At 34.3% G+C, this 24,273-nt stretch overlaps 1 protein-coding gene across 2 annotated transcripts in view; it reads left to right on the top strand.

The window, feature by feature from the left end:
- The window catches only part of PDE10A (phosphodiesterase 10A), a 338,995-nt gene that overhangs the window by 301,502 nt on the left and 13,220 nt on the right, over positions 1–24,273 (top strand). For both annotated transcript variants that reach the window (XM_052671583.1, XM_052671575.1), the window contains exons 7-19: positions 544–699; positions 2,126–2,176; positions 3,459–3,517; positions 5,290–5,341; positions 7,865–8,007; positions 10,127–10,219; positions 10,846–11,032; positions 12,315–12,457; positions 14,332–14,415; positions 16,585–16,735; positions 18,172–18,327; positions 21,600–21,772; positions 24,130–24,241. In XM_052671583.1, the coding sequence (XP_052527543.1) occupies positions 544–699; positions 2,126–2,176; positions 3,459–3,517; positions 5,290–5,341; positions 7,865–8,007; positions 10,127–10,219; positions 10,846–11,032; positions 12,315–12,457; positions 14,332–14,415; positions 16,585–16,735; positions 18,172–18,327; positions 21,600–21,772; positions 24,130–24,241 (1,560 nt within the window). The remainder of the gene's footprint in view (positions 1–543; positions 700–2,125; positions 2,177–3,458; positions 3,518–5,289; positions 5,342–7,864; positions 8,008–10,126; positions 10,220–10,845; positions 11,033–12,314; positions 12,458–14,331; positions 14,416–16,584; positions 16,736–18,171; positions 18,328–21,599; positions 21,773–24,129; positions 24,242–24,273) is intronic.

Raw genomic sequence — 24,273 nt, 5'->3', positions numbered from 1 at the left:
TTGTAGCAGCTAGTAGGCTACTTCTAATATTTATTCTTATCAATTTTGCACAGACTTATTCAGGATGCATAAGCAAGGGAAGGAGAAGGACTTTACTGTCATGCTTAATTTTTTAAGAAACATATTTTTTTCATAGGAGTCAATTGAGGATTATAGCTTTGTTTGTTTTGTTTTCTTTCTTAATCTAGACTGGATTAACAGTGAAGTGCTGGTTTACCTTCCTGTCAGATTATAGAAAATATATTATAAAAATAAACCTGAAGCTGAGCCTAACACCACAACTAATTCTGAATTTGCATCAATGTGTTTATTTGTGTATATAAGTTATAGCTGAGAAGATTAGATTTTTTTGTTGAATTTCATTAGTATACGTCTTAAAGCTATATTTCAATTATGCTCAGATTTAGAATTTTTAGTGAATTTTATCAGTAATCAAGTTTTCAAGCAGATGTGATCAGTCAGGAAGAGGAGAAAAATACCAGTGTATATTTTATATGAATGTTACAATGTTTATCTTTATCAGATTATATTTACATTTTCTAGGATGAGCGATTTCCCAAAGGTACTGGACTGGAATCAGGGACTCGTATCCAATCTGTTCTTTGTTTACCAATTGTCACTGCAATTGGTGATCTGATTGGTATCCTGGAGCTTTATCGTCACTGGGGCAAAGAAGCCTTCCATCTTAGTCACCAAGAGGTGAGACCCCCCCCTTTTCGTAATTTATTCTGAAATTCTCTGGGGTTAGCTGAACTGAAGAGTAATCATTCCTACAAAAAAAAAAAAAAAAGAAAAAAAAAAGATATTAAAATTAGTTCCCCCCCCCCCAAAAAAAAAAAAAAAAAAAAAAAGGATTAGTAGTATTTGTCAGTTGTGTATTCTGTAACATAAGTTATTATGTTTGTACGTTAGCCTGGTAGTCACTACATGTGGCTTCAGCCTCAGTGTCTCAGCTGGTGTTTTTTCTCTAGTAGATAGAGGTCATGGCAGGGTACTTGATTAATATGGTGCTGCTGGTTTGCTTGTATACGCAGCAAAGGAAAGACATTTGCACAAAACCAGCTTCATAGGCCTTGTACTTCTGCTGCTTACACACTGTATTTATTTTTTGATGTTGTCCTATTACATTCATCAGTCTACAATTTATATAGTCTCAGACTATATATTTTATTGTTTATACTAAATACCTTCTTTAACTGAAGTTCATTAATATTTTACTTGTAAAAGGCTGACTACTAAACAAAAGCATTTTATTTGTAAGTTAAAAAATATTTAATGGTCATTTTTGAGTGTTCTAAATCATTCGTTTGTTTTCAGGTTTCAGAAAGAATACTTTTAGTGGTTTTTATAAAATCTGTACAATATGTTCTATTTAAAAAAAATAGTAGATGAGAGAGGGAATGCAGTGGCAGAGCTCTTGTACTTATGTTCTTCGTGTTCCTATAAAGCTCGTATGTTTCAAGGACAGGAGATCATGTATTGTAGCACAGCTTAGTTAACTGCAGCTTACATGATGGTTTCTTGAAATGTTGCCTGGAAACTGTCATATTTAAAAGTACTTGTCCTGAACTGAGAGATCTACTCTGATTCTTCTGTCACCAAAAAGGTAGTGAAAGAGACAGTGCCTGTTTAAAGCTGGAAATAATTGTGGCTGAAGAGACACAGCTCCAGGAAGATATTTTGTTCCTGTAGCAGCTGTCTTTAAAAAGAAAAGAAAAGAAAAGAAAAGAAAAAGAAAAAGAAAAAGAAAAAGAAAAAGAAAAAAAAAAAAAAAAACAAAAAAAAAAACAACACTATAATTTTTAGAGTCCTCAACTTGTGAGATTGTGTTTGTTTTTGTGTTATGTCTCTGATCTGATGGGTTCTTAATATAACACCATTTCCAAAGCATCGATAAGCATCTTTGTGACACAGAAGAGGAGAAATGTTCTATTGAGGCTGAATGCATCTTATTGATACTGAAACACTTGCGAGAATACTGATACTTTCACAAAATAGCAGTATTCCAACAGATTGTTTCTGTCTTTCTTTGTCTAATTCACTTGCCAGCTGGATAGGAAAAATTACCAGGTAACTTATATGACGTTATAAAGATTTTTTCAGAATGCCTTCTCTTCTGCTTCAGGTTGCAACAGCAAATCTTGCATGGGCTTCAGTAGCAATACATCAAGTACAAGTAAGTTTGGGTTGTTTTTCATTTCTTTTCATTATGTAATCCTTTTTTCAGAGCTTGATTGGTTGGACTGTAGAATGTGTTCAAATTTAAGTGGAATCACTAGAGAATCATTGATCATAACCTCCTTTCCAGATCCTAGAAAAAGTATGCTAACTTTTTTGGTGTTCACTGAGCTCATTCTCTTGCCTAGCAACCATGGATCATATGATTTAATAAAAAGTATTTCTATTATTCCTTTTATTTTTAATAAAAAGAAACATTACCGAAGTAGGTAAGTAGTTATTAAATCAGAAATGGAAAAAAATGTTTTTTTTTTTCTTGTAATAAGGTAACTGCTAGGCCACCTGATTGCTTTCCTCCTATCGTACTAATCAGGTTTAAATTATTTGGTATTTCTGGCAAAGGCTGCTTTAAGCCATCTTTGCTGGCTGCTTCATGGTCCTACTCCCACTAAGGATGCTTCATGCTGTTCTTATTTGAGTGTCTAATGAAGCTCCATGCTGATAGCTGCTATTCAGCTTTACTAATAGGTTTTGTTCCTTCAGCTAATAGAAGATGGTAACACCAAAACTAAACCTATACCATCAGCTCATGGAAGATGCTGAAATAGGGTCCTTCTTTCAACTTAAAGAAGGGAGTTTATTGTTTTTTTTTTTTTGTTTGTTTTTGTTTTTTTTTAAGCTGTCTATAATGCATTTTGCAAAAGACTTGGGCAAAGTTTCTTGCATTTCTTTATAGATAATATTTGCCACTGCAGTGCTGGAAATCCTTGACGTTGTTTAGGACGATCATTCACCCTGTAACATTCAGAAATAATATGCTGGCCTTGTTTATTGTGCACTAATAGAATTCTAATTGTATGCAGTTTTAACTGTACATCACTTTATAATAATGTTCTACTCTTCGATGAAGAATCTTTAACACATAAGAAAACAAAACATGGAAATTTTAATTAAAGCTTGTCCAATGGTCATTTTCATTCCTCTCCTTTCTGTTCCTCTGGGCAAAAGCAGAAGGCTCATTCTGCCCAACTTCTTGCCTATGAAGAACGTGGGAGTTCTGATCTGATGCTAAGTAGGCTAGTTAACATTTACATTGCTATGATTGAGGCCCAGCACACAAATCCAGCTTTTAATTTTATACAGTGCTGGAAAATATTTAAAAACTTTGAGCTAGAATGTTTAATACAAATTAAGTGAATAGACCACAAAACTGCAGTTTCAGTTTACCTCTGACTTCAGTGACCTCTTGGAAAAAATGATAATGTGATCTGTTCTTCCAGGTGTGCAGAGGTCTTGCCAAGCAGACTGAACTGAATGACTTCTTGCTTGATGTATCAAAGTAAGTATAGAGACAGAATCACAGAATATCCTGAGATGGGAGGGACCACAAGAATCACTGAGTCCAAATCCTGACTCTACACAGGACCACCCAAAATTCAGACCCTGTGTCTGAGAGCACTGTCTAAACACTTCTTGAACTCTGGCAGCTTGGGGCCATGACCACTGTCTTGGCAAGGCTTTTCCAAAGCATGATTTCCACTATGATCTCATCAGTCTGTTTTGATGTCCCTTCCGTGCAGGGACAGGAATGAATTATGTGGGTGACAGTCAGATATAGCTGTTAAACTTTCCTGTTCTTATTGCAGGAGAATATGTAAGATACAATTACGATGTACAAAATATATTTGATCATGTGGTCTTCTGCATGGCTGGAGGCTCTATTTTTCTAACTGTGTGTAGTATATGTTGTTTTTTTTTTTAATTTCTCCTCACAATAAATGCAGAGATTAAGCTAAAAACACTGTAGAAGTATGAAAGTTTAGGCTTAGATTTATGAAATCAATATAATGTTCTAGGTAATCTGCTTGTCCTTCATCCCTTTATCTTTGTTGCTACTATAAGCATTTTTTAACAGTAGAGATAGCTGTAAAAATGGGCACTGAGGCATAATGCACACAGGTGCTTTAACTCTCAATGAACAGTTCTTGAGTTGATGGGATTAGCAATTGCTCTAGCAAGCAAATAATCAACTTGCTTTTAAAAATGATCCATATCTGTTCCTACATGAAAAGAAGATTTCTATTCAATGAGAAAATTGATAGCATGCAATATATCAGGGACATCTCCTGTAACATTTAGAAAAGGCAGTGTATCTTCATGACCCTGAAAGTGTGAGACTTTTTATGTATGTACCTTTTTATTCAGTAGGCACAAACAGAAGTGAGCTGTATATATATTCAGGGCCATGCCTGGGAACATTGTAATCCAAGGGTTATTAAGACTTGGTATGTGAAAGATTTAGAATTATTTTACTAAGATGTTTGACCTTTATCATTCAATGTTCTTGACTGTCCTTGGACAGTTACCTCTTCGCTATGAAACAGAGAATTGAGATAATGTTTTTGTTTTTTTTTTAATCTCTATTTTAAGTCATAATATCAGTTGTCTGCCAAGTACAACGTGCTGCATCTGGGGCAGTAGAAAATAAGAGAATACTCACTGAGAATTTCATAAGCTTTTTCTTTTTAAAAACTATTAAAAGATGGGCAATATGACATGAATTTAGCTACACTGCATAGTATTCATAGTTCTCACTACATAATTCTCTATGCATAAATCTAATGAAATATTTTGAAAGCCTGTCAATAACATTTATCTGCAGTCAGAAATGGAAAAAAAAAAAAAAAAAAAAAAAAAAAAAAAGTGGTGGTTTTTTTTTTTTTAATGTATTTGTTTTTGTCTTCTGGATTGCTTTTTCTTTTTGCTTCACTTTTAAGAATTTTAGATGTGTAAAAGATGGCAAAGTATTTTGATACATTCTTGGCACTGCTCAGCAGGACCTGTTGAGTCCAAAGCAGGCAATGCTTGGTAGTCTTGTCTTTTTTTTTTCTGTAGTGGTCTGTCACTGTAGAATAATGGCTTATAGGAACAGAGCTAGGACCAGTTCTGAATTTTCTTGTGCAGTAGAAAGCCAGTCAATGATTTTTAGGCGCAGTTGTTCTCATCTGTTTGGGCTAAACTGTTCAGTAGCTGCAAAACAAGAGCCAGCAACAATCATTTGAGAAGTGTTTGACTAAATGCAAATATTTATCAGCTTTTCTTTCTCTACAGAACGTATTTTGATAATATAGTTGCAATAGATTCTCTACTTGAACATATAATGGTAAGTTTTCTTTTTCACTTCTAATTTTGTTAATTGTTGTTATTAAAGTTCTTCATTCTCCTTTCCTTGAAGTAAGACATTGCACATCATTGAAGTGTCAGAGCTGTTTATATCAGACACGTAATGCAAACAGAATTAACATCTCTGTATGGAGGAGGAAAGGAAGGATCAGCTTGATTTTGGTTGTTGCAACAATTTCGTCTCACAAGTCTCATAAGTAATCACATAACTGTCTCTGACCTGTGCATTTTCTATGGTGTGTTGAAGGTTTTAAAATTGTTATGAAAAGGCTTCTGTTTTTGTTTCAGCTTGTTGTTCCTTTTTCCTAAATTCAATTTTCTACATAGTGCAAAACACTTATGAAGAAATTGTCTATAGGAGGTCTAGAGTTCAAACGTTACTTCTGCAGTATTTGTTCTAGCTATTGAGTGAGCTGTTGAAAACATGCTCATGACATCCATTTAGCTTTGCAAAAGTATCTGCACCCATAGCCAGAGCAACAGTCAGTCAATATTTTATAAAAAACATAGGAAAAAAAAACCAACAAACTTAGAAGAATAAGTCGTCTATTGAAATAGTTAATATTCTTTATTTAATCAATGAATTACAGTAAAGTTAAGAAACAGAATATAATTTTTTAATCATTTTCATATTCTGAATTATTTCCTGAATGGTATCTGCAAATATCTGTGGATTGGTTGCCTGTAGCACATTTTAAGTGTTTACTATATGAATTGTGCTTCTTAGCATTAGTCACATTCGTTAAATAATGCAGTTCTTTTCCTTGATTGTAAATCTTAATCATGTCCCTAGTATTATTACTTCAATCTGCATATTCAAATATATTCACCAACAATACTTCATTGCATACCTTGATCTCCAGAGTGATACTCTTAGGCTAGAACATTCAAAGACCACAGATTAAGAATGCAAACACTGCAAAAGTGGTTTTATTTAGAAACCTGAATTAGTTATGGAAAATACTCTGCAGTGTTTGCCTTATTCTTGTTAATACATAGTCAAGACTTCTGCACATTCTGAACATTGATTTTTCCAATTCAAATGAACTGTTTAAAAATAGCTTAACATTTAAAGGAACTGGTATGATATAGTATATGGCATTGAGAACAAATATTGACTTTCTTCCCAACTCTATGATGAGAGGTCTGGTAGAAAACACAACTGGCAGTTAAATATGCTTACTCTTTCTTCATCTTTTCCACCACTTGGCTGCATCCTGATTCTGCATTTTTAACCTGCACACAGGCTCCATTCTGATCTTCCTTTGTAATCTGTAGCAGTTGGCTTTTTCCTGGGCCAATTTGCACATTTATTACCATTTTTGGGAGGAATGCAATTCTATTATTATGTAGCATCTTCTGTAACTCAGAATGAGGGAAGAACAACAGTAGATTTCACCTCACTATTTCGCCCTTCAGAGACTGCATTAAAATTAGATTTTCTTATATAATAATAATGATAACAGTACAGGGATTTTAGGATTCTTATCATTTTCATTTACATTAAAATTCCACAGTAAAGTTAATGCTATAAAGACATTCTTGAAAATAGATGCAAGGAGGAAAGCAGAAGTTACCTTTTTCTCAAAGGACCCTTTCTCTTCTTTTTTTGCCCAAGTCTACATTCACTCCTCTGTTTTGAGTAAAGGTACAAAAGGTTTGAGTGGTCAAGACCTTTGCATTTCTTACTCCTCTAAGCAAGCAGTATTTCTCAAAAGTTGCTTATTAGTTTGCAGTCTCCCTGACCTTCTCTGTGGTACTTGAGTGGATAATGCCTTGTGGGTTTTACTTAGCTGAAGGGGAACCTCTAAGTCCCAGTTTTTGTGCAAGGACTGCCACTGGCATCAGGAGATGGCAGCTATTTCCTGTGCTGTTGCACATGGCAATCCATCATGACACTTCTAATTTTCCCGTGTTTGTTTATTTTTATGTGCCACAAGCACATTAAGTTTCTTTAGAAACACACACTAGCTTCTCTTTTATGTCCTTCTTCATTCGACATTTGATACCAATATGTTTGCACTGAAGACAAAGAAAAAAAGTCAGAACTATTCTTGAGTATTTGCTATAACCTGTCTATTTAAAATTCATAGAATCGTAGAATTGTTCAGGTTTGAAAAGACCTTAAAGATCATCAAGTCCAACCGCAACCTAACCATACTACCCTAAATTATGTTAAGGTGAAAAATTTCTAAAAATAGGGAGAATGGTACCATTCTGAAAAGCATGTGTTGAAATGGAAATGCAGCTAAATAAGAAGGCCTTTTCTCTTTTAGCAGATATTCAAACCTCTAAAGAATCCCCTACATTTTACAATGAGAACAATACTATAATTAACAGAGAATACTGAAGAAAAACTACCACATTTGCCATTTGAATTTCGTGCCATTTAAAATATTGCTGTGAAGGTAGATTGTGCTTAAAACAGATTTATTTATCAGATAAGTGACTGAAGTGAAGTTAACCCATGACCATTAACTTTAGTTTTATCTTTTGTCTGTAGATATATGCAAAAAACCTGGTGAATGCAGATAGGTGTGCACTCTTCCAGGTTGACCACAAAAATAAGGAGCTGTACTCAGATCTTTTTGATATTGGAGAAGAAAATGATGGGAAACCTGTTTTTAAGAAGACCAAAGAAATAAGGTGAGAGTAGCTAGCTGAAGAATGCAGTTTCCTTGTAACTAGGGCTTTGCAGGCATTTTATTACCCAGTCGCTGTGCCTATCTGCAGGTACCCTGACAATACTTGTCATACTGTGATATCATTCCCACCAGGACCCGCCTCCAGAAGGTAGTACTTCTGGGAATGACATTGCAGTGCCATCGAAACAACGTCTCTGAAGCTATAACGTCACTCCTGGAAATGCCGTCTTCCGGAGGCGGTCCTTTTGGAAATCATGTTGGGAAAAAAACAGAGGTGTTCTGAGGTAGGTAAAGGTGCGGGTAAAGGTGCACCTAATCCGTAGATCTACCAGTATGGGATGACTTTTCCCAAGAGGGTTCCTGAGAGGAATTGGAATTCATGCTATTCAAGCACATCCCAAGCAAGGAAATGCAATTTGTACTTCTCATGGATGGAATAGGCGTAGAATCTAGTATGAACTGATCATTGGTTTTGAAGATTTCAAGTTCAGTGTTTTATTCTTAATTTTTCTGAAGTGAATTTAGAATATTTTAAAACTTTTAAGGAACTGTGATTCTGAAGTATGTTTGAAATGGTGAAATTGATATGTATTTCTGTTTCCCACAAGTGTTAGGCTTTTACATATTTTCAGTGAAGGAGGCAAAATGTCAAAATAAATGTAGCATTTTTTATTTTTTAAAAGTGACAATTCTTTAATAGACATGCCTTGAAATTTTTAGAGAGACATGGGTTTTAAACCTGTGGCTTTTTTAGAAAGAATGACTATATATCCTGCACCAAAATTTTATTAATACACTCAACATTGAATTTTTTCAGATTTTTTAAAATTCCATCTTTTACTTTAAAAATTCTGGGCCAATGTGGGATGTGATTCATATCATCACTTGAACCCCTTTTGACAAATTTGCACCCACTTATTATGTTGTATGACTGCGAGTGGAAGCACTCAAAATTGGTGCAGTTTATATGCTGACAGGCAAGAGAGTGCAGTACGCTAGAGAAGGTGGCCTACTTTAACATGCACTTTTATACTCCTTAATTTCTTTTTTGCTTATATCTTTATCTTTCTATATGAAAATTATTGTAACTTTGAATAAGAAGGTATGAACCATTTCAAGAGTGATATGTACTGAAAGTGATACGTAACTTTAGTATCGGTAAAAGAGTGACACTGAGTCAGTCATCAGGAAAGAGCTGAAATTGGTATATTGTTCAAATAATAAGAAATAGAAACTAGACTAAAATCTGGGTGTACAGGATGAAAACTGACAGCTTTGACACTAACATCAGTAAGAGCATGATACTACCCAGGCATGTTTAGACTCGAAAGTGTTCCACATATGATTCTAACTTCATATTTTTTTCTCCACTAATCATTCTAGGCTTATATTTTATAATTGTTTTATGTCAATTGAGAGTTATTTCTTAGCAATAGAGACTTGTAGACTTTTCTGATTCAACTCCTGAATATGCTTGCTATATTTAATTATCTTGTGATAATTATGTAGCTATTACCATGGTGTTGTTCAAACGTCATGAGATGAAACATGCTACTTATTCTGAAGTGTATATAGCAAATGCATATGATGTTTAGCTTTGACTTTTCCACTGGTCTTCTTTGAAGTTTTTGTTTGTTTTTTTGTTTTTAATCAAATCTATCTGCCCCATGAATAACCAAGTTCTGTATTGTACATGATGTGTCTAAGTTAAAAATAAATATGTAAAAGTGATGATGAAATTGATGTCTTGTAAAGGTAAACACAAGTCATAGGTTTTGTTCAAATGTCGTATTTCTTAGGTGCAACCTCCAGGGTTATTGAAGACATTGAATTTTTGTTACTAAAATGTCTTACCATGGCATATTTTGTTTTCGTCTGCGTATACATAGTATTTTCAGAAAGTTTTCAGAAAACATCTGTCTGAGCATGTGCTTTTTATTTTATTTACTACTAGTTGTCTTCTAGTTTTTTCTCCTAAAAGAATCGGCATGACGCTGCTCAGGAGCAAATGTCTCTTACCGTGCCCAGGACAGACTCCAGTGGAAAAATAGCTTTCCAGATAGTTCTTAGTGTGACTAATGCACCTATTTATTTATTTATTTATTTATTTATGATTGCAGATTTTCTATAGAAAAAGGAATAGCTGGTCAAGTGGCAAGAACTGGGGAAGTCCTTAACATCCCAGATGCCTATGCAGATCCACGCTTTAACAGGTAACATGTTATTCACTAGGGGAGAAAAAACTCACCAAACTGCTATTTCCTACTTACATTTCATATTAGAGATTCATTCAATGATCTTTGATATTCTGTTAAGGAGCAAACCTATAGATATCACTTTACATACTTTTACCGTTACAGATATTTTAAAGATAAAATAATTTTAAAAAATTATTATTATTATTTTTAATATATATGTCAGGAGAAGAATTTTATTTTTTCCTGTTACAGATTTTAAGAGTGAAAAAAAAAAAAAAGAAAATTTTGTTAACAAAGGACATGTGTGAGTACCTAAGCATATTAAATTTAATGAATGATCGAACTATATAGGTAATAAAGTATTGATTATTTATCCTGCATATGGAAATGAAAGGATTAAGAATGGAAAATGGAAATGAAAGGGTTAAGAAACTGTTTCTAAATCTGACTGCGTAGATGGAAATACTTGAAAACTTTTGAGGTGAACTTTTTGCATGTACTAATTATGTCTACCTTGACACTATGTCCTATAAATCCTCTTTCCTAGGAAGCAAGCAGTTGGTACTAATAAATAATATTGACTCTCTCTTTTTTTTTTTTCTTTTTTTTTTTTCCTTTCTTTCTTTTATTTGGCCCTCCAGAGAAGTAGACCTCTATACTGGCTACACAACCAGAAATATCCTGTGCATGCCTATTGTGAGCCGAGGAAGTGTAATAGGCGTTGTGCAGATGGTGAACAAAATAAGTGGAAGTGCCTTCTCTAAAACTGATGAGAACAACTTTAAAATGTTTGCAGTCTTCTGTGCTTTAGCCTTACACTGTGCTAATGTGAGTTGTTTTCTTTTTTCTACAGTCTTCTAAAATGTTGGTTATAACATAAAGACTTAGAATCTTACTTAAGTAGTTCATCTGCTGTTTCAGCTTCCAGACTATTGAAGTGATCCATACATCTATTTCATTGAATTAATAAGGAAGAACAAGGAGTCCTTGAATTATTTGCAGAATAGTTGTCCCTTAGTGGACTGGTAGAAATTTGTTTGATGCTTCCTGAAATAATTGTATGCTATGTACTTCCATTTTATACAGCTAAACTGCAAGAGAAGACTGAAAACTAGTGCTGTCTTCTATTGTTTTCCACTAGAAAATATGCTTCTTATTCACCTTCATAAGTTCAGATAATATAGTCAGTTATATTATTCATACATATATATATGTATTCAGTTTTAGAAATTTAATAAGAGGATGAAGATTGCATGTATTCTCTCTACTCCATAAGGTTGATATTGAAGAATATACATTGTAAATGTACACGTTTAAATGCTGTGATATATAGTTAGGATTTTTAATGCTAGAAAAGGGTGGATAACTACTTTCATGTTTAAACCCCATATTTTCAGAAAAAAACCTACTGTTCATGTAGAAAGTTCAAACAATTGAATGGTCATTGCTATATAAATATAAAAATGTAATGCAGAATAAATCACTCATATTAATAGGAGATAAGCTAGTATGTCAGTTAAGCCTGGTAGTTTACATGAAACCATTTTGCATCATACTGCCATTAAACTGAAGAAGGAGATTTTATCTAAATTTACTTAAATCTTATTCCACATGATTCAAGGCAAGTAAAGAGGCCAGCATATAAATTAAATCTGGGGCTACGTGATCATTCTAATGTGCAAGTTCACTCATTCTAATAGTGTTTCTTAATATTCAAGAGCACTACTTTTGCTGTGTCCTCACTTGTTCATAAACCATACAATGTTTGCAATAGCTGTGTGAAACTCTCAGTTAATTACAAAGAGTACTTATTTTTTCAGTACCAAACTTCAACATAGAATCATGGAATTACTTGTATTGGAAGGGATCTTCAAGATTATCCAGTTCCAATTCCCCGGTATGCACAGGGCTGCCACCAACTAGGCAAGGTTGTCCCAGGACACTAACTAACCTGGCCTTGACTGCCTCCAGTGATGTGTAAAGTTGGGCAGCCAGAATCACAAATATTTTTTGTAAATGAATGGTTTAAGAATAAGTGCTTGAATACAGGAAGGAAATGCTTTTTTCCTTGATTGAAATCTCACATTAATGTATGACTTCCCTTTTTCAGATGTACCACAGAATTCGCCATTCTGAGTGTATTTACCGTGTAACAATGGAGAAACTATCATACCACAGTGTTTGTACTGCAGAAGAGTGGCAAAACCTCATGCACTGTACACTGCCTCCACATATTTATAAAGAAATTGAACTGTAAGTACTTTTTCAATATGCAAACAACTGCAACCAGTATCTGTCTGTGAAAAAAATGATTGATTTTCCCTAAGTATAGTGGAGGATGTTTAAGGAAGCACTTTTATTGTAGAGCTAACCCAGTATCCTAGGTGTTTATCTATCTAAAACCCAGTTAAACTTCTTGACCTGTGAACAAAATGTGTTTCTCAAAGGTGTAAAATTATACGTTTTCAGAGTGGTAGCATTTTCCACAGCTATATGTACAGCAGTTACATTAGTTTATATGAAAGCTTTGCAAAGATGAGCTAACTTTCCAGAAGTCCTAAGTCACCAACAGCTCAGAGCCCCAGAGGAGGCTGAATTGGTATATCAATAGTTAAGAACAATAGCATGATGTCACCACTTCTTGTATGTTTTAGAGTAAAAGATTCAGCTCCTTCCTGGTTTTTTGTTTTTTTTTTTTTTCTGTGTATGTGTTTCATGCCTCTGCCTGTATTTCTTGAAGGAGGGGAAAATGAATACAGATCTCTAAACTTCTGAAGATGATTCAGGACTGCAAATCCCTGGTAGTAGGCTTTAAAGTTAGGGTCTAACTTCAGAGAAGGACTTGCCATCCTTTAGTCTACAGTATCTGAATAGTCTTAGGCTTTCTCTGAAATAAGTTGCTGTTAGACCTCAAGGGTCTGCCAAGTACTGAAGATGTGCTTTTATCTGTGTTAGATTGGTGGTGCTAACAATGTGACTCATCTGAGCTTTTAAGTCACTGTTTCTGGCAGGACAGTAAATTCTGCTGTAGTGACCGGGTGCCTCAAATCAAAACTTTACAGTTCTGAGTCAGAAAGTCTAAACTGTTTTTCTTAACTTAATCTCTAGAGCTCACTCCTGTCAAGTGCTGAGACTGTAGCCACGATCAAACAAATCATGCAAGCATCCACTTAACAGAGACTATGGTTAAAGTTCATTACATGCTGAAGTGATTTGCTTGAAAGCCAGTGTATTAGCAGCTTGCAGGATTATGCCCTAATATAATCTTACTCTTTGCAATACAGTTTCTTGTACTTTGTTAGATGACATTATATAACCCACCTCCTTGCCAAAATGATTTTTAAAGATGGCAGGTTTCATTCTAAATTATATCCACATCCTTTCGTTTGAGGGCTCTGAATGCATTTAACCATTTTCCATGCAATTCAGCTGCCTTTAGCTCTCTCGCACCTGCTGTGCTGTTTGATATGCCACATACATGCACAAATGTTTAGCTAGGTTCAGTGGAAAGTAAATAGAAGACTTGTGGCACAGCAGGTGCAGGGAAAGGGGTTAATTAATAATAGAAGGACAAACAGTTCTGCTGGTCATGTCCCTAATGTTAAGTCTAAATGTTGATATTGAGAAGAAATAAATCCTTAGCTCATGAAACATAAAAAATGCTGTATTCAATGCTGGATTTTTAAAGTTTGTGCTCAATTTCTATTAGCCTGTAAAAGGTGACTTCAGCAAAATTAGACCAAGTCTCATCAAATTTTTGACAGAAATTATGTGAAAAAAAGCCAGTTAATATATTATTAGATACATCATTTACACAGTTCATGGGAGGAAAGTGATTTTAGGAGTCAACACAGATTTTTGTACATTACTTAAACAACAGATTCTTAAATAAATATTTATGTTTCTATGTATTAGGCAAAGCCAAAGGCTAACCAACATAGTTTCCTTGAACTTACTAGAAATATATTTATCTACACTGCTGGAATATATAGCCTGTAAAGTCAGTTTTCTGTGTATATTCAGAAACAAGTAAATGCTGTTAGATTCACATTATCTAGTTATTTTCACTTGCTTTTAGGAAGAATGAAAGAGCATTTGTTCTCACTAAGGTGAAACTTTCTTCTTAGGTATCACTTCGACATCAGTCCGTATGAGGATGTCTGGCCTGCCATTTTTGTCTACATGGTTCACCAGTCCTGTGGGACGGCCTGGTATGAACTATATGATTTATTGCTTTAACTCCATTACTTATGGCTTTATTTATTTTGAAATGTTAAGTTCATTATTTTCTCATGCAGCATCTTCATCTCCTTTGGAGCTTATTTGCTTTGCCTGATCTGTACAGGACTGTGAAAAGCAAACTAAACTTCTTGCCCTGGCTTCTTGGTCTCTAATTCTTACTATTTGTGAACAGCAAGATGAAAGAAATCATGATATTGTCTGAACAGTTGTCCTTCCTATACGTAGAAGTATTGTTTGGTTCTGAGTTGAAATTGGTTTCTTTTGCTTTTCAGTCTGAGGGTTGTGAAGATATTAAAGGTACTCTTGTTAAAATCAATTTATATCAGCATAATTGTGCATTAATTATGGAAGTGAGCAATTTCAGAATTAAAAATCATTTCGTTTACTGTCCTTTCTCTCAGTATCTGTTACCATTGCCAACATCAGCAGTCCCTTGACCAAGTATATTCCCATTGCTTAGAGAAAGGAACTTCATCACATTGTGGAAAAATTTATAAATAGGCAGTTGAGAAGGGAAGTATTTTCCTTTAAAACTGCATTTATTGGTGGCTGTTTCATCTTAATAACTAGGTGAATTTCCATGCCCTCAAAATATAAATATTGTCAAACCTGGGGATCTTTCTCTTCTTCTCTTCAATACTGCAAAGTGGATGATTGGTCTAAGTATAGTTCTGTACTGCTCAATATAATTAGGTTATTTCCATTCCTGAAAGAATGGCTGGGATTCAAGATTTGGGTTCAAGTTTTCATTTCTATTTTTTGCCTTTATCATTATTGCTTTTTCAAGGTGTAACTTTGATGGGAAAGAATTGCTATCTACATGATATTTTTTCAAATGAGTCTCAAATCTCACATACAAAATTAAAAAAAAGAAAAGCGAGAAACATTTGAAGATGAGACTGTTGGGACTGACAGACTTGTATTTAATTTCTGAAGGAACAAATAACCTCAGCTCTCCATAAAGGACTTCAAGAACTTTGCAGCTGTTTTAGGACTAAAATTTGATTTCAATTATATTGAAGAGATTGTTCCTTTAACACCTTAATACACTTGTGTAATCTGTAACTGTCTTGCACAGGGAGGACTTTTTTTTTAAGAAAAATCATTGATACTCATTACAATTTCTGTTTCTTTTTAACAATTACATCAGAGGTGTCTGTCTTAACTTTCTAGAATGAAAAGTTAACTCTAAAGCTATTTTTTAAACACTATGCCTCTATTTTTACTAATATCATGTTCAGGCTAAAGCAGAAGAATAACTACCTTTCTCAGCACGTAAACATAGAAATATATTTTCTCTAACTAGGTCTGCATAGTAAATTTGTGTTTACAGTTTCACCTGATAAACGAGAGATATCCAGCTTTACTTTCTCAGCTCACATACACTACATTAATACTCCTTCCATGAGATATACAAGAAATAATGAAAACATAAATCTGTAAACAAAAGGAATTCTTTCTTTTCAAATGCTGTATAGAGCTCTGATACTGCGGGATATAACTGTTGGAAGTGTTCTTAAGCCACATAAGCCAAGCATAACTACTATTTAACTACTTTGTAATATTACTTTAATGAAAATATTTTTGATTTTGCTTGTATATGTTAATATAGCAAGAAGATTAAAAAAATCATTTAAAATGATATCATTTGATGAAAATGGAGAAACACTGAAATGTTTTGTTTTGTTATGTTTTTTCCATTATGTCATTATGGAGAATCTTTATATCTTTTATTCAAAACAATTTTTGTATTGGCACTTCACTGAAATGTTGTTTTAAACAAGAATATTTCTTCAATGTTTTTGCATAAAATCTTCTAGTTTCATGTTTTGAAAATATTTTACAGTTAGATTATTAGATAGTTTTGATATTTTATAGGCTGAATAGGAAACCTTCAAGTGATTTTTCTTTATCTATGTTTATGTAATTGTTTTGCCTGAGCTGGATGCCTTGAGCATCCATGTGAGCTGTGAGCTGTTTTGTCAAGCATCTGCTCGTTTTTGTCCTTACCAAAACTTGAATGCTCTCTTAATCATTTCTTCCCAGCAAGGAATAAATGCAAGAACATCTTTTCCTACTCTGTTCCTTATTTTTTCCATTCTTATTTCTCATCTCTCACCAAACTGATTTCTTTCTAGCTTTGAACTTGAAAAGCTATGCCGATTTACTATGTCTGTGAAGAAGAACTATCGTCGTGTGCCCTATCACAACTGGAAGCATGCAGTTACAGTTGCACATTGCATGTATGCCATACTTCAGAACAACCAGGGGCTCTTCACTGATCTGGAGGTAGGTGTGATGACTGTATCAGTTACTAGATCTCATTAAGAATTACAGACTATCTTAGATGATCTTCTGTGCTTGAGTTTTCCTGTCAGCTTGGGATATAAAGGATCTCATGATTTCTGCAGAGGAGTTGATGTGAGCAGGGAGCTTAAGGAAGGAGAATTCTTCAAAGTCTGTTTCCTTCACAGCAGTAGCAGATTTGCTGTCTCTGTTTATATTTTAATGTTCTCCCTGTTCATCTACAACCATAATCTTTATTTTAATCATTCAATTAACTGTCAGATCTGCACTGAGAGGAAGGAAACACCTTGAATCTTGAACTCTGGGAGATCTGTGAGATTCTATGTAGGAGAAAAATTGAGAAGGGCTTCCTGTCACAGAGATGGTTGGCATATATGAGTAAAGGAGTAGAAAGGGTGGAAGGAAAGTGGTTGTCTGTGTTTAGTCACTGATTAACTTCTATTATATAAAAGTTTTCTTTAGTGTGTGTGTGTGCATCTTTTTTAAGATAGTTGCAAGGAGTTCAGAAAAATAAAAATATATATACCTTAATTAGATCACTGTGAAAGTTCTGGTAATAAAACAGAAGGCTTATATGGTTAGGTGTTAATACACACTATAAAGAGAGGCTGGTTGTTTTTTGCCTATATTGCTGTAGGTGCAGCTGAGAGTGATGTTTATTATAAATGCTGCCTGAAACTTCCAGGCTGGAAGAACCTGTTTTAGGTTGTGTATAATTTTGCCAAATACTGACCACTTGACTTGTAATTTCCAAGATTCCAGGCTTCATCTGGCTAATAGATTCATTTGGGAAAATTTCAGTCAAAATTGTTTACTAGAAGTATGTTTGGAAAAAACATGTTCTTGTTCAGCATATAAATATAATATAAAATTAAATAAAGCCCAGTTGAAAATGTTTTAGCAAATTCTGCTTTAAAAAAGGTCTTGAAAAGTGGCTCTGCAATAAGAAAGTGGCATATGCCAGGCTCATACTGTAAGTCAGCAAAATTATGCAAGTTTGAAAAAAATGTTGTTCCTTTAAAAACAAAAATCTGCAGATTTGCACAACTGGAGAGTATTTAAAGGTCTCTTAACTTCCAGTGCTAACCAAGTAGTTGTGTAGTAGTGCTTAAAGCCGGCAAAGTATGCAAGAAACTGCTCAAGTTCCTTCCTGAAGCAGAACCCCTCCAATAATGTGATTGTGAAATAATGTTTTCTAACTTATAAGGTATAAAAAGGTCTGAATTTCAGACAGGAGATTTTAATTCTGTATTTCCTCACTTCTTTGTTTCTTGAAATTTTGAACACTGCTGTGCAATATTTAAAGGCACTGTAATACCAGTCCAACGTTTACAAGTATTTTGTGAAGACAGTGACATCTAGGGGCAGAATTAGTTTTCTTGTTCATCTCTTTTTTTTTTTCTTTTTTTTTTTTTTAGCGGAAAGGTCTTTTAGTTGCATGCCTATGTCATGACCTGGATCACAGAGGTTACAGCAACAGCTACCTTCAGAAGTTTGATCACCCGCTAGCTGCTCTCTATTCCACATCAACGATGGAACAGCACCACTTCTCACAAACTGTGTCCATCCTGCAGGTAGGGTTAATGTGTCTTCTGTGCAGTAGTGTCCAGTGGTGAATATATGAGTCACATCATTACCAAGTAGATTTTATAAAGCATGCTTAATTTACTTTCTGGATCGTAGTGCTCATCTGGAAGTACAGACAAGATTTGCCTTGATTTATTACAGCAATCTAAGGTCCCAAGCATTCAATATTAGCAAGCCAAGCCTTCAGTAATAGTGCAAAACATAGCTTTTCCGAAATCTTGATGTTACAAAAATACTGTGCACTTTAAGGTCTTTATTAATGATCTTCCTCTGGATATAATAGCTTCTGGGTCAGGGAGGATTTCCCTTACAACCATATGCAATGGGAACTTCAAAAATGGGAACAGTCACAGTTCAAAAATGAAAATAAGTTTCTCGCTTAGTTATATATTTTCAGTAGAATGTGTTTCAACAATGTCTTCAACTGTCCTGAAATTCTGAATAAAAATTAAAGACCTGACAAACATTTGTATGAGAAGCTTAAAAACCTGCTGTAATAAATTCCATGAACGTTAAATGTGTGGCATGAAGTGTGTCTTTACCTAGAAGCAAATGGTAATTTTGCACGCATGAAAAGTTTAAGCCTATTTTATTATGTTATGATGTACTCTTTTGTTCTTCAGCAATTGGGAAAAAAGACCAGTAAGGTAATATTCTGTGATAGTTCAACTATAAGGTAAAGTATCTGCATGTTTAATTAACAGAAAGCTAGAAGAAAGCATGCAGATACATTTTGGGAAATCGAAGTGTGTTGCTGACACACAGATGTTTTCTCCTTGGTGAAAAAACTGTTCACGTTCAATTTGAGGATAAAACTCTCACCTATGAAACAGCTGCCAGTGCATAATGTACTTGTGCTGGCTGTTTTTCCTTTACTGTGCACACGCCCAATGCATAGCCTAGCCATGCTACTGATTCTGTTAACTAATTCATTGTTAACTTCTCTTTCTTTCTGATCTTTCAGGGGGAAGATATTTATTTTCTTAAATATCTAATCACCTTTTAGGATTATACATATTCTGTATTATATTCAGAAGCACATCTTGTGATTATGGCTTTAGGTATCATATACATTTCATCAGGGAATGGAAGCTTTATCTGTGAATATTCCTCCATGTGTGAGGATGTAATTGAATCCTTCAGTGGTGGTATGGCATTAGTTTTTTAGTATTCATTCTTCATGTGTTTGTGCACAGTAGTCCTCAGTCCAGTAACATTTCTCGGGCACACTGTGGCTATATGAAGCAGATTCAGTAATTCTTTAGTGAACATTTTGCATTTATACTGCAGAAATGCAATGGAAGTTGCATTTACCAAAAAAAATGGGGAATCTTTGGCCTCTCTGCTGCCTCTTATCCTTGTCTGTCACAGCCAGCTGAGTGTGAGAAAAGACAGATAAGTATTCAGGTCTCTAGAGTAGCTCAGATACTGACTGCCCAAGTGATCACAGGTAATGTTTAGAAGTACAGGCATAGTAGATCAGCTTTTTGGACTTGTTTTGATATTGAATCAGATAGCCTTTCTGTTTACTTACGAAACTGTTACAGAAGAAAGAAAAAAAAAAAACCTAAAACATAAAAAAAAAAAAAAAAAAAAAAAAAAAAAAAAAAAAACAAGTAGTCCTTCAGGGTTTATCTTAATGAGTTTTAATTTTATGCTAATAACCTGCAATAGTTTTCACTTGAACCTTTATAGCCACTTTGTTCATTCACTTGTATTTCTGGTTTATGCCATAACTTATAAATATGGAAGATTCCATTCACTAGCTCTTGCTCAATGGGGAAGGAATAAATTCTTAGGAGCTATACTTTACATGTACTATGCAAAAGCCTATGTAACATGCTCAGAACCAGCAGCTTTCATTTGTACTTAATGACAACAGTGTTTTCTAGTACAATGAACGGGAGCTGTCACAGTGGTCTTCCTCGTGTCACAGTTTCTAAAGCCTAGATAAAAGTCATAGATCCAAGTCTAGCATAATTTAAGTTTCAAGGCACATACTGTGTACTTATGGATTAGGTAGCACATCTGGGGAGGAAAACTGCAAAACCCCAAATCATGAAAATAAATAGTAGTCATTTCCTTGTCCCAAACTGTTGATGATGGGTTAACATGTTCTGAATTTTTTTTTTTTAACATTGTGTACTGTGGCTCAGACAGCTGTCAAAGGAGCATTAAGAAAGACAGATAGACTGCATTTTCTATTTGTTATTCAGAACAAATCTTCTTGTCCAAGTAAAAAATGTTGGAAAACGACATTTATGTTCTGAATGGTGAAAGAAACCAAGTCTATTTGTGCCATAGAGGAATTATTTTGAACAAATTATGTAAATGCTTGACAAGTCGGGGAAACATTTGATGAGCTTCAACTCAAATGCCAATTAAATGTCAAAACACATCTGCATTTGATATATTTTAATCATATTTTGTATTTGTGAATGTCCACACCTTGACACAACTGGCTCATTCTTTTGTATTTCTGTGTTTCCTCTCAACAGTAGGGAAGACTTTTGACAAGTTGCTTTCAAAATCTTAGAAAAAGTGAACGCTGTTGACTTGACTTAAAATGTGATACAAAGCTGTGAACAGTCACAGTACATGGATATTGTCAGTTAAAAGTGAAATAATATATAGTGGAAACTGAAAAGGAATGACAGCGGTATGTTGCCAGAGCCTCCATAGTGCAAAATGTTTTCTTTAGTGTTTGTAAGTCAGTCAACTTGAGGTTGAATAAAGCAGGTTTTTTTTTCCTCTGTAATTAAGCTTACTTCTAAAGAGAACATTTTATCAATAAATGCAATAAATGTAGGCACATTTCATTTGCAACTCTCTGAAACCAAGATTATCTTAGAGCATTAACTTGGCTATTTCATTGTCTGTAGTACTTGTTATGCAATATCAAAAATGGTTCTTCAAAGTGAATCAGGCATTCATTTTACCAGCTTGACAATGAAATACTCTGGATCAGGATTAAATCACAAGTTCCCGGGCTTATACTATTAGGAAATACTGTAGCAGAAAAAATCTAGCATTTTTCTCTGTTAATATCTTCAGGCTTCAGAAGGAGCAGTCCCAAAATCAAATCAGTGGTTTAGTCATAGTTTCATGAGACCATTTAAAAAGCTAAGATAAAAATGGGAATTTACAACAAAAATTGTTATTGGTTGTAAAACTGTTGTAACCTGTCTGGTGAAGTAAAGACTGAAATCATCTCAGAATTAGAGCTTGTGCTTTTTATTGGTTTTTTACTTTTTCATAGCTGGAAGGGCACAATGTCTTTTCCAATCTGAGCTCCAGTGAATATGAGCAAGTACTTGAGATCATCCGGAAAGCCATCATCGCCACGGACCTTGCCCTGTATTTTGGAAATAGAAAACAGCTTGAAGAACTACATCAGGCAGGAGCATTAAACCTTAAGAACCAAGCACACAGGTAAAGCAACAGACCAGAATTAGTTCATCAGGGCGCTAATCCTGGTGCACGTTATTTCATTTGGATTTCTTCTGCATAGTTCACTAACAGCTTATCAGCAGTAGAAAGATAGTGCACAGGCAGTTAATTGGTGGGAGAAAAATGAAGTGCAATAATTATGTTATTTGTTGTATCATTCCTCTTTTTTTATTTTTATTTTATTTTTAAGCATGTTTTTTGAAAGATTGTTCCTTACTAGAAGCAAAGTTATTTTTACTTAATCATTGGATGGGAAAAAATCTCTTAGCTTCTCCATAAAGCACTAACAAACCCAAAACATAATTTAATCGCCAGCTCAGCTGCTGATTTCACATAACATTCTGATTTGATGAACCAGTTGACTCTAGAAGAAATCCAAGCCAAACAGAGAAACAAGAGAGAACTGTATTTTATTCTTTGTGAATTAAGATAGCCCTAAGTTTTAAAACTACACAGAATATGCATATATTGATGTTCATGTATACATAGCTCTTTTTATCCATAAAAACAGAACATAGTATATCCTGAATGACAGATATGTCCCATAACAAGGTTGATTAAAATGTTCATACAGCACTACCATACTCCCTTCATTGCTGCTGTACTGGAAAATCGATGGATCTTGTTTTGAACTAAGGCACAGCAAAATTAGAAAGATGATACAAAAAGATATTAAGTCATATTTCTGATTTCGTTTTGAAAGGAGCTTCAATGCTTGGATCTCCTTTAACTATCTGAGGGATTTTACAAGTTTTGGCAGTAGTATCACAACACTGTTGGAAGTGCTTTTATTAAAAGCTTAACTCACAGTATGAAATTGAATTTAATTGAGCTTGAAAAAACATCAGTATCTCAAAAAAGACAAAGGTACAGTAGAATAGGTCCTGATAACTTCAAAATAAAGCTTATGATGAATATTGAACTTCGGGGTTATAAAGTTTGAATAGGCAACCTTTTAGACTATGATTGAATATTCTATTATATTTTTTATCCTACCTGCTCCCTTAGAGCATATTCAGTGCAAAATCATACACCCTGTAATATGACATTAGTTTGTAATATAGCTAAATAATCTGTGCCTTTTAGTTTCTATTTTAGAGTAAAAGAAGTCATGCACACTAGATTGCTAAATTTGGCATTTATGTGTGTGATTAATCCACATTTATAATGCAGGGAAATTATAGTTTGTCATTTATCTATTAATTATATTGTGAAGATGTGCATTTTCTATGGTAACAAGTCTGTTCACACAGCTTCTATGACTGCTGTCATATTGGTGTGAAAGTTAGCAAATTATTTGTTCTTTACGTGTAACACACATTGACAAAGATGCAGGTGTCCTTAAGTGCCATCTTAACTACTCCAGAAGTTGGAAATCACATTAATTAATTCATTTGTGTGACAGTTTTCTTTAAACAACTTAGACTTAAGCACTGTATATCTAAGAAATAGAAGACAAGTGTTAGAAAATAGTTTTAAAAAATTTTGTGTGTTTTATGCCAATAAGCTTCACAGTTCTGTGGATCTTGTTCAATTAGTCTGTGAAGAGGCTATTCAGTGTAGATGACAGAGTGATGTGTGGAAATCTTGTTCTGTTGGGTGTGGAATTCATTCCAGTAAAGCAGCAACTTTTAAAGTGGCTTAGTTGTACTCTGATGACTTCAGTATTGGGGCTGTTGTGGAGTGTTGTGGAGACCTCACTTTCTATAGCTCCAATATTTCTTTAGCAGAGCTTGCATTTAGATCAACTACATCTGATCCAATGTTTTCTAAGACAGATCTTGAGTAATTTTTTCAGACAGAAATTGAGTTAAACAATCCAGACACTAGCTGTTGCCAGAAGTAGGAACATTGACAAAATACTTTTGAGAAGAAGCGAAGGAATAAGTGAGAGCTTACCTGTAAATGAAGCTCCTTGAGAGAGACTTAGAACTAGTGTTTCCCCTTTTTGGAATATGTGTTCATTTCACTTGAAAAAATGGAAAGAAATACAGCAACAGGATATGCTGTCTTTCTTTCTATAGACTTGTACTTCATTTTCAGAAAATGAGCAAGGTGAAGCAGTTTCTTAACAGGCATTCTTGTGTACATTCCTATGAATGTAATTATATGGAGGATAGTCTGTGAATTCTGGTTGCAAGAAATATTGTGACATTATAGAGAATATACAATTTTTGTGATGCCTTACTAATAGATCATAAGTGGAGAAGGAAAGAAGGTGGGAAATATTTTGTAGTGTTTTTACCTTATTGCAGATGGAACTGAGGAAGGGAAAATAGAAACTTGGAATATGGTAATTAAGCCTTTACCAAACTTAGTTTACTGTTATTTTATTCTAGAGACAGAGTGATTGGACTGATGATGACTGCTTGTGATTTGTGTTCTGTAACAAAACTGTGGCCAGTTACCAGACTGACAGCCAATGACATATATGCTGAGTTCTGGGCTGAGGTATGTGTGTTTCTTTTGTTTTATTTCCTCTA

Source organism: Tympanuchus pallidicinctus, unplaced genomic scaffold (assembly GCF_026119805.1).
Source record: "Tympanuchus pallidicinctus isolate F22 unplaced genomic scaffold, pur_lepc_1.0 scaffold1, whole genome shotgun sequence".
Taxonomy (NCBI): Eukaryota; Metazoa; Chordata; class Aves; order Galliformes; family Phasianidae; genus Tympanuchus; species Tympanuchus pallidicinctus.
Note: the sequence above shows the minus strand (reverse complement) of the source record. Positions and strands in the feature narration are given on the sequence as shown.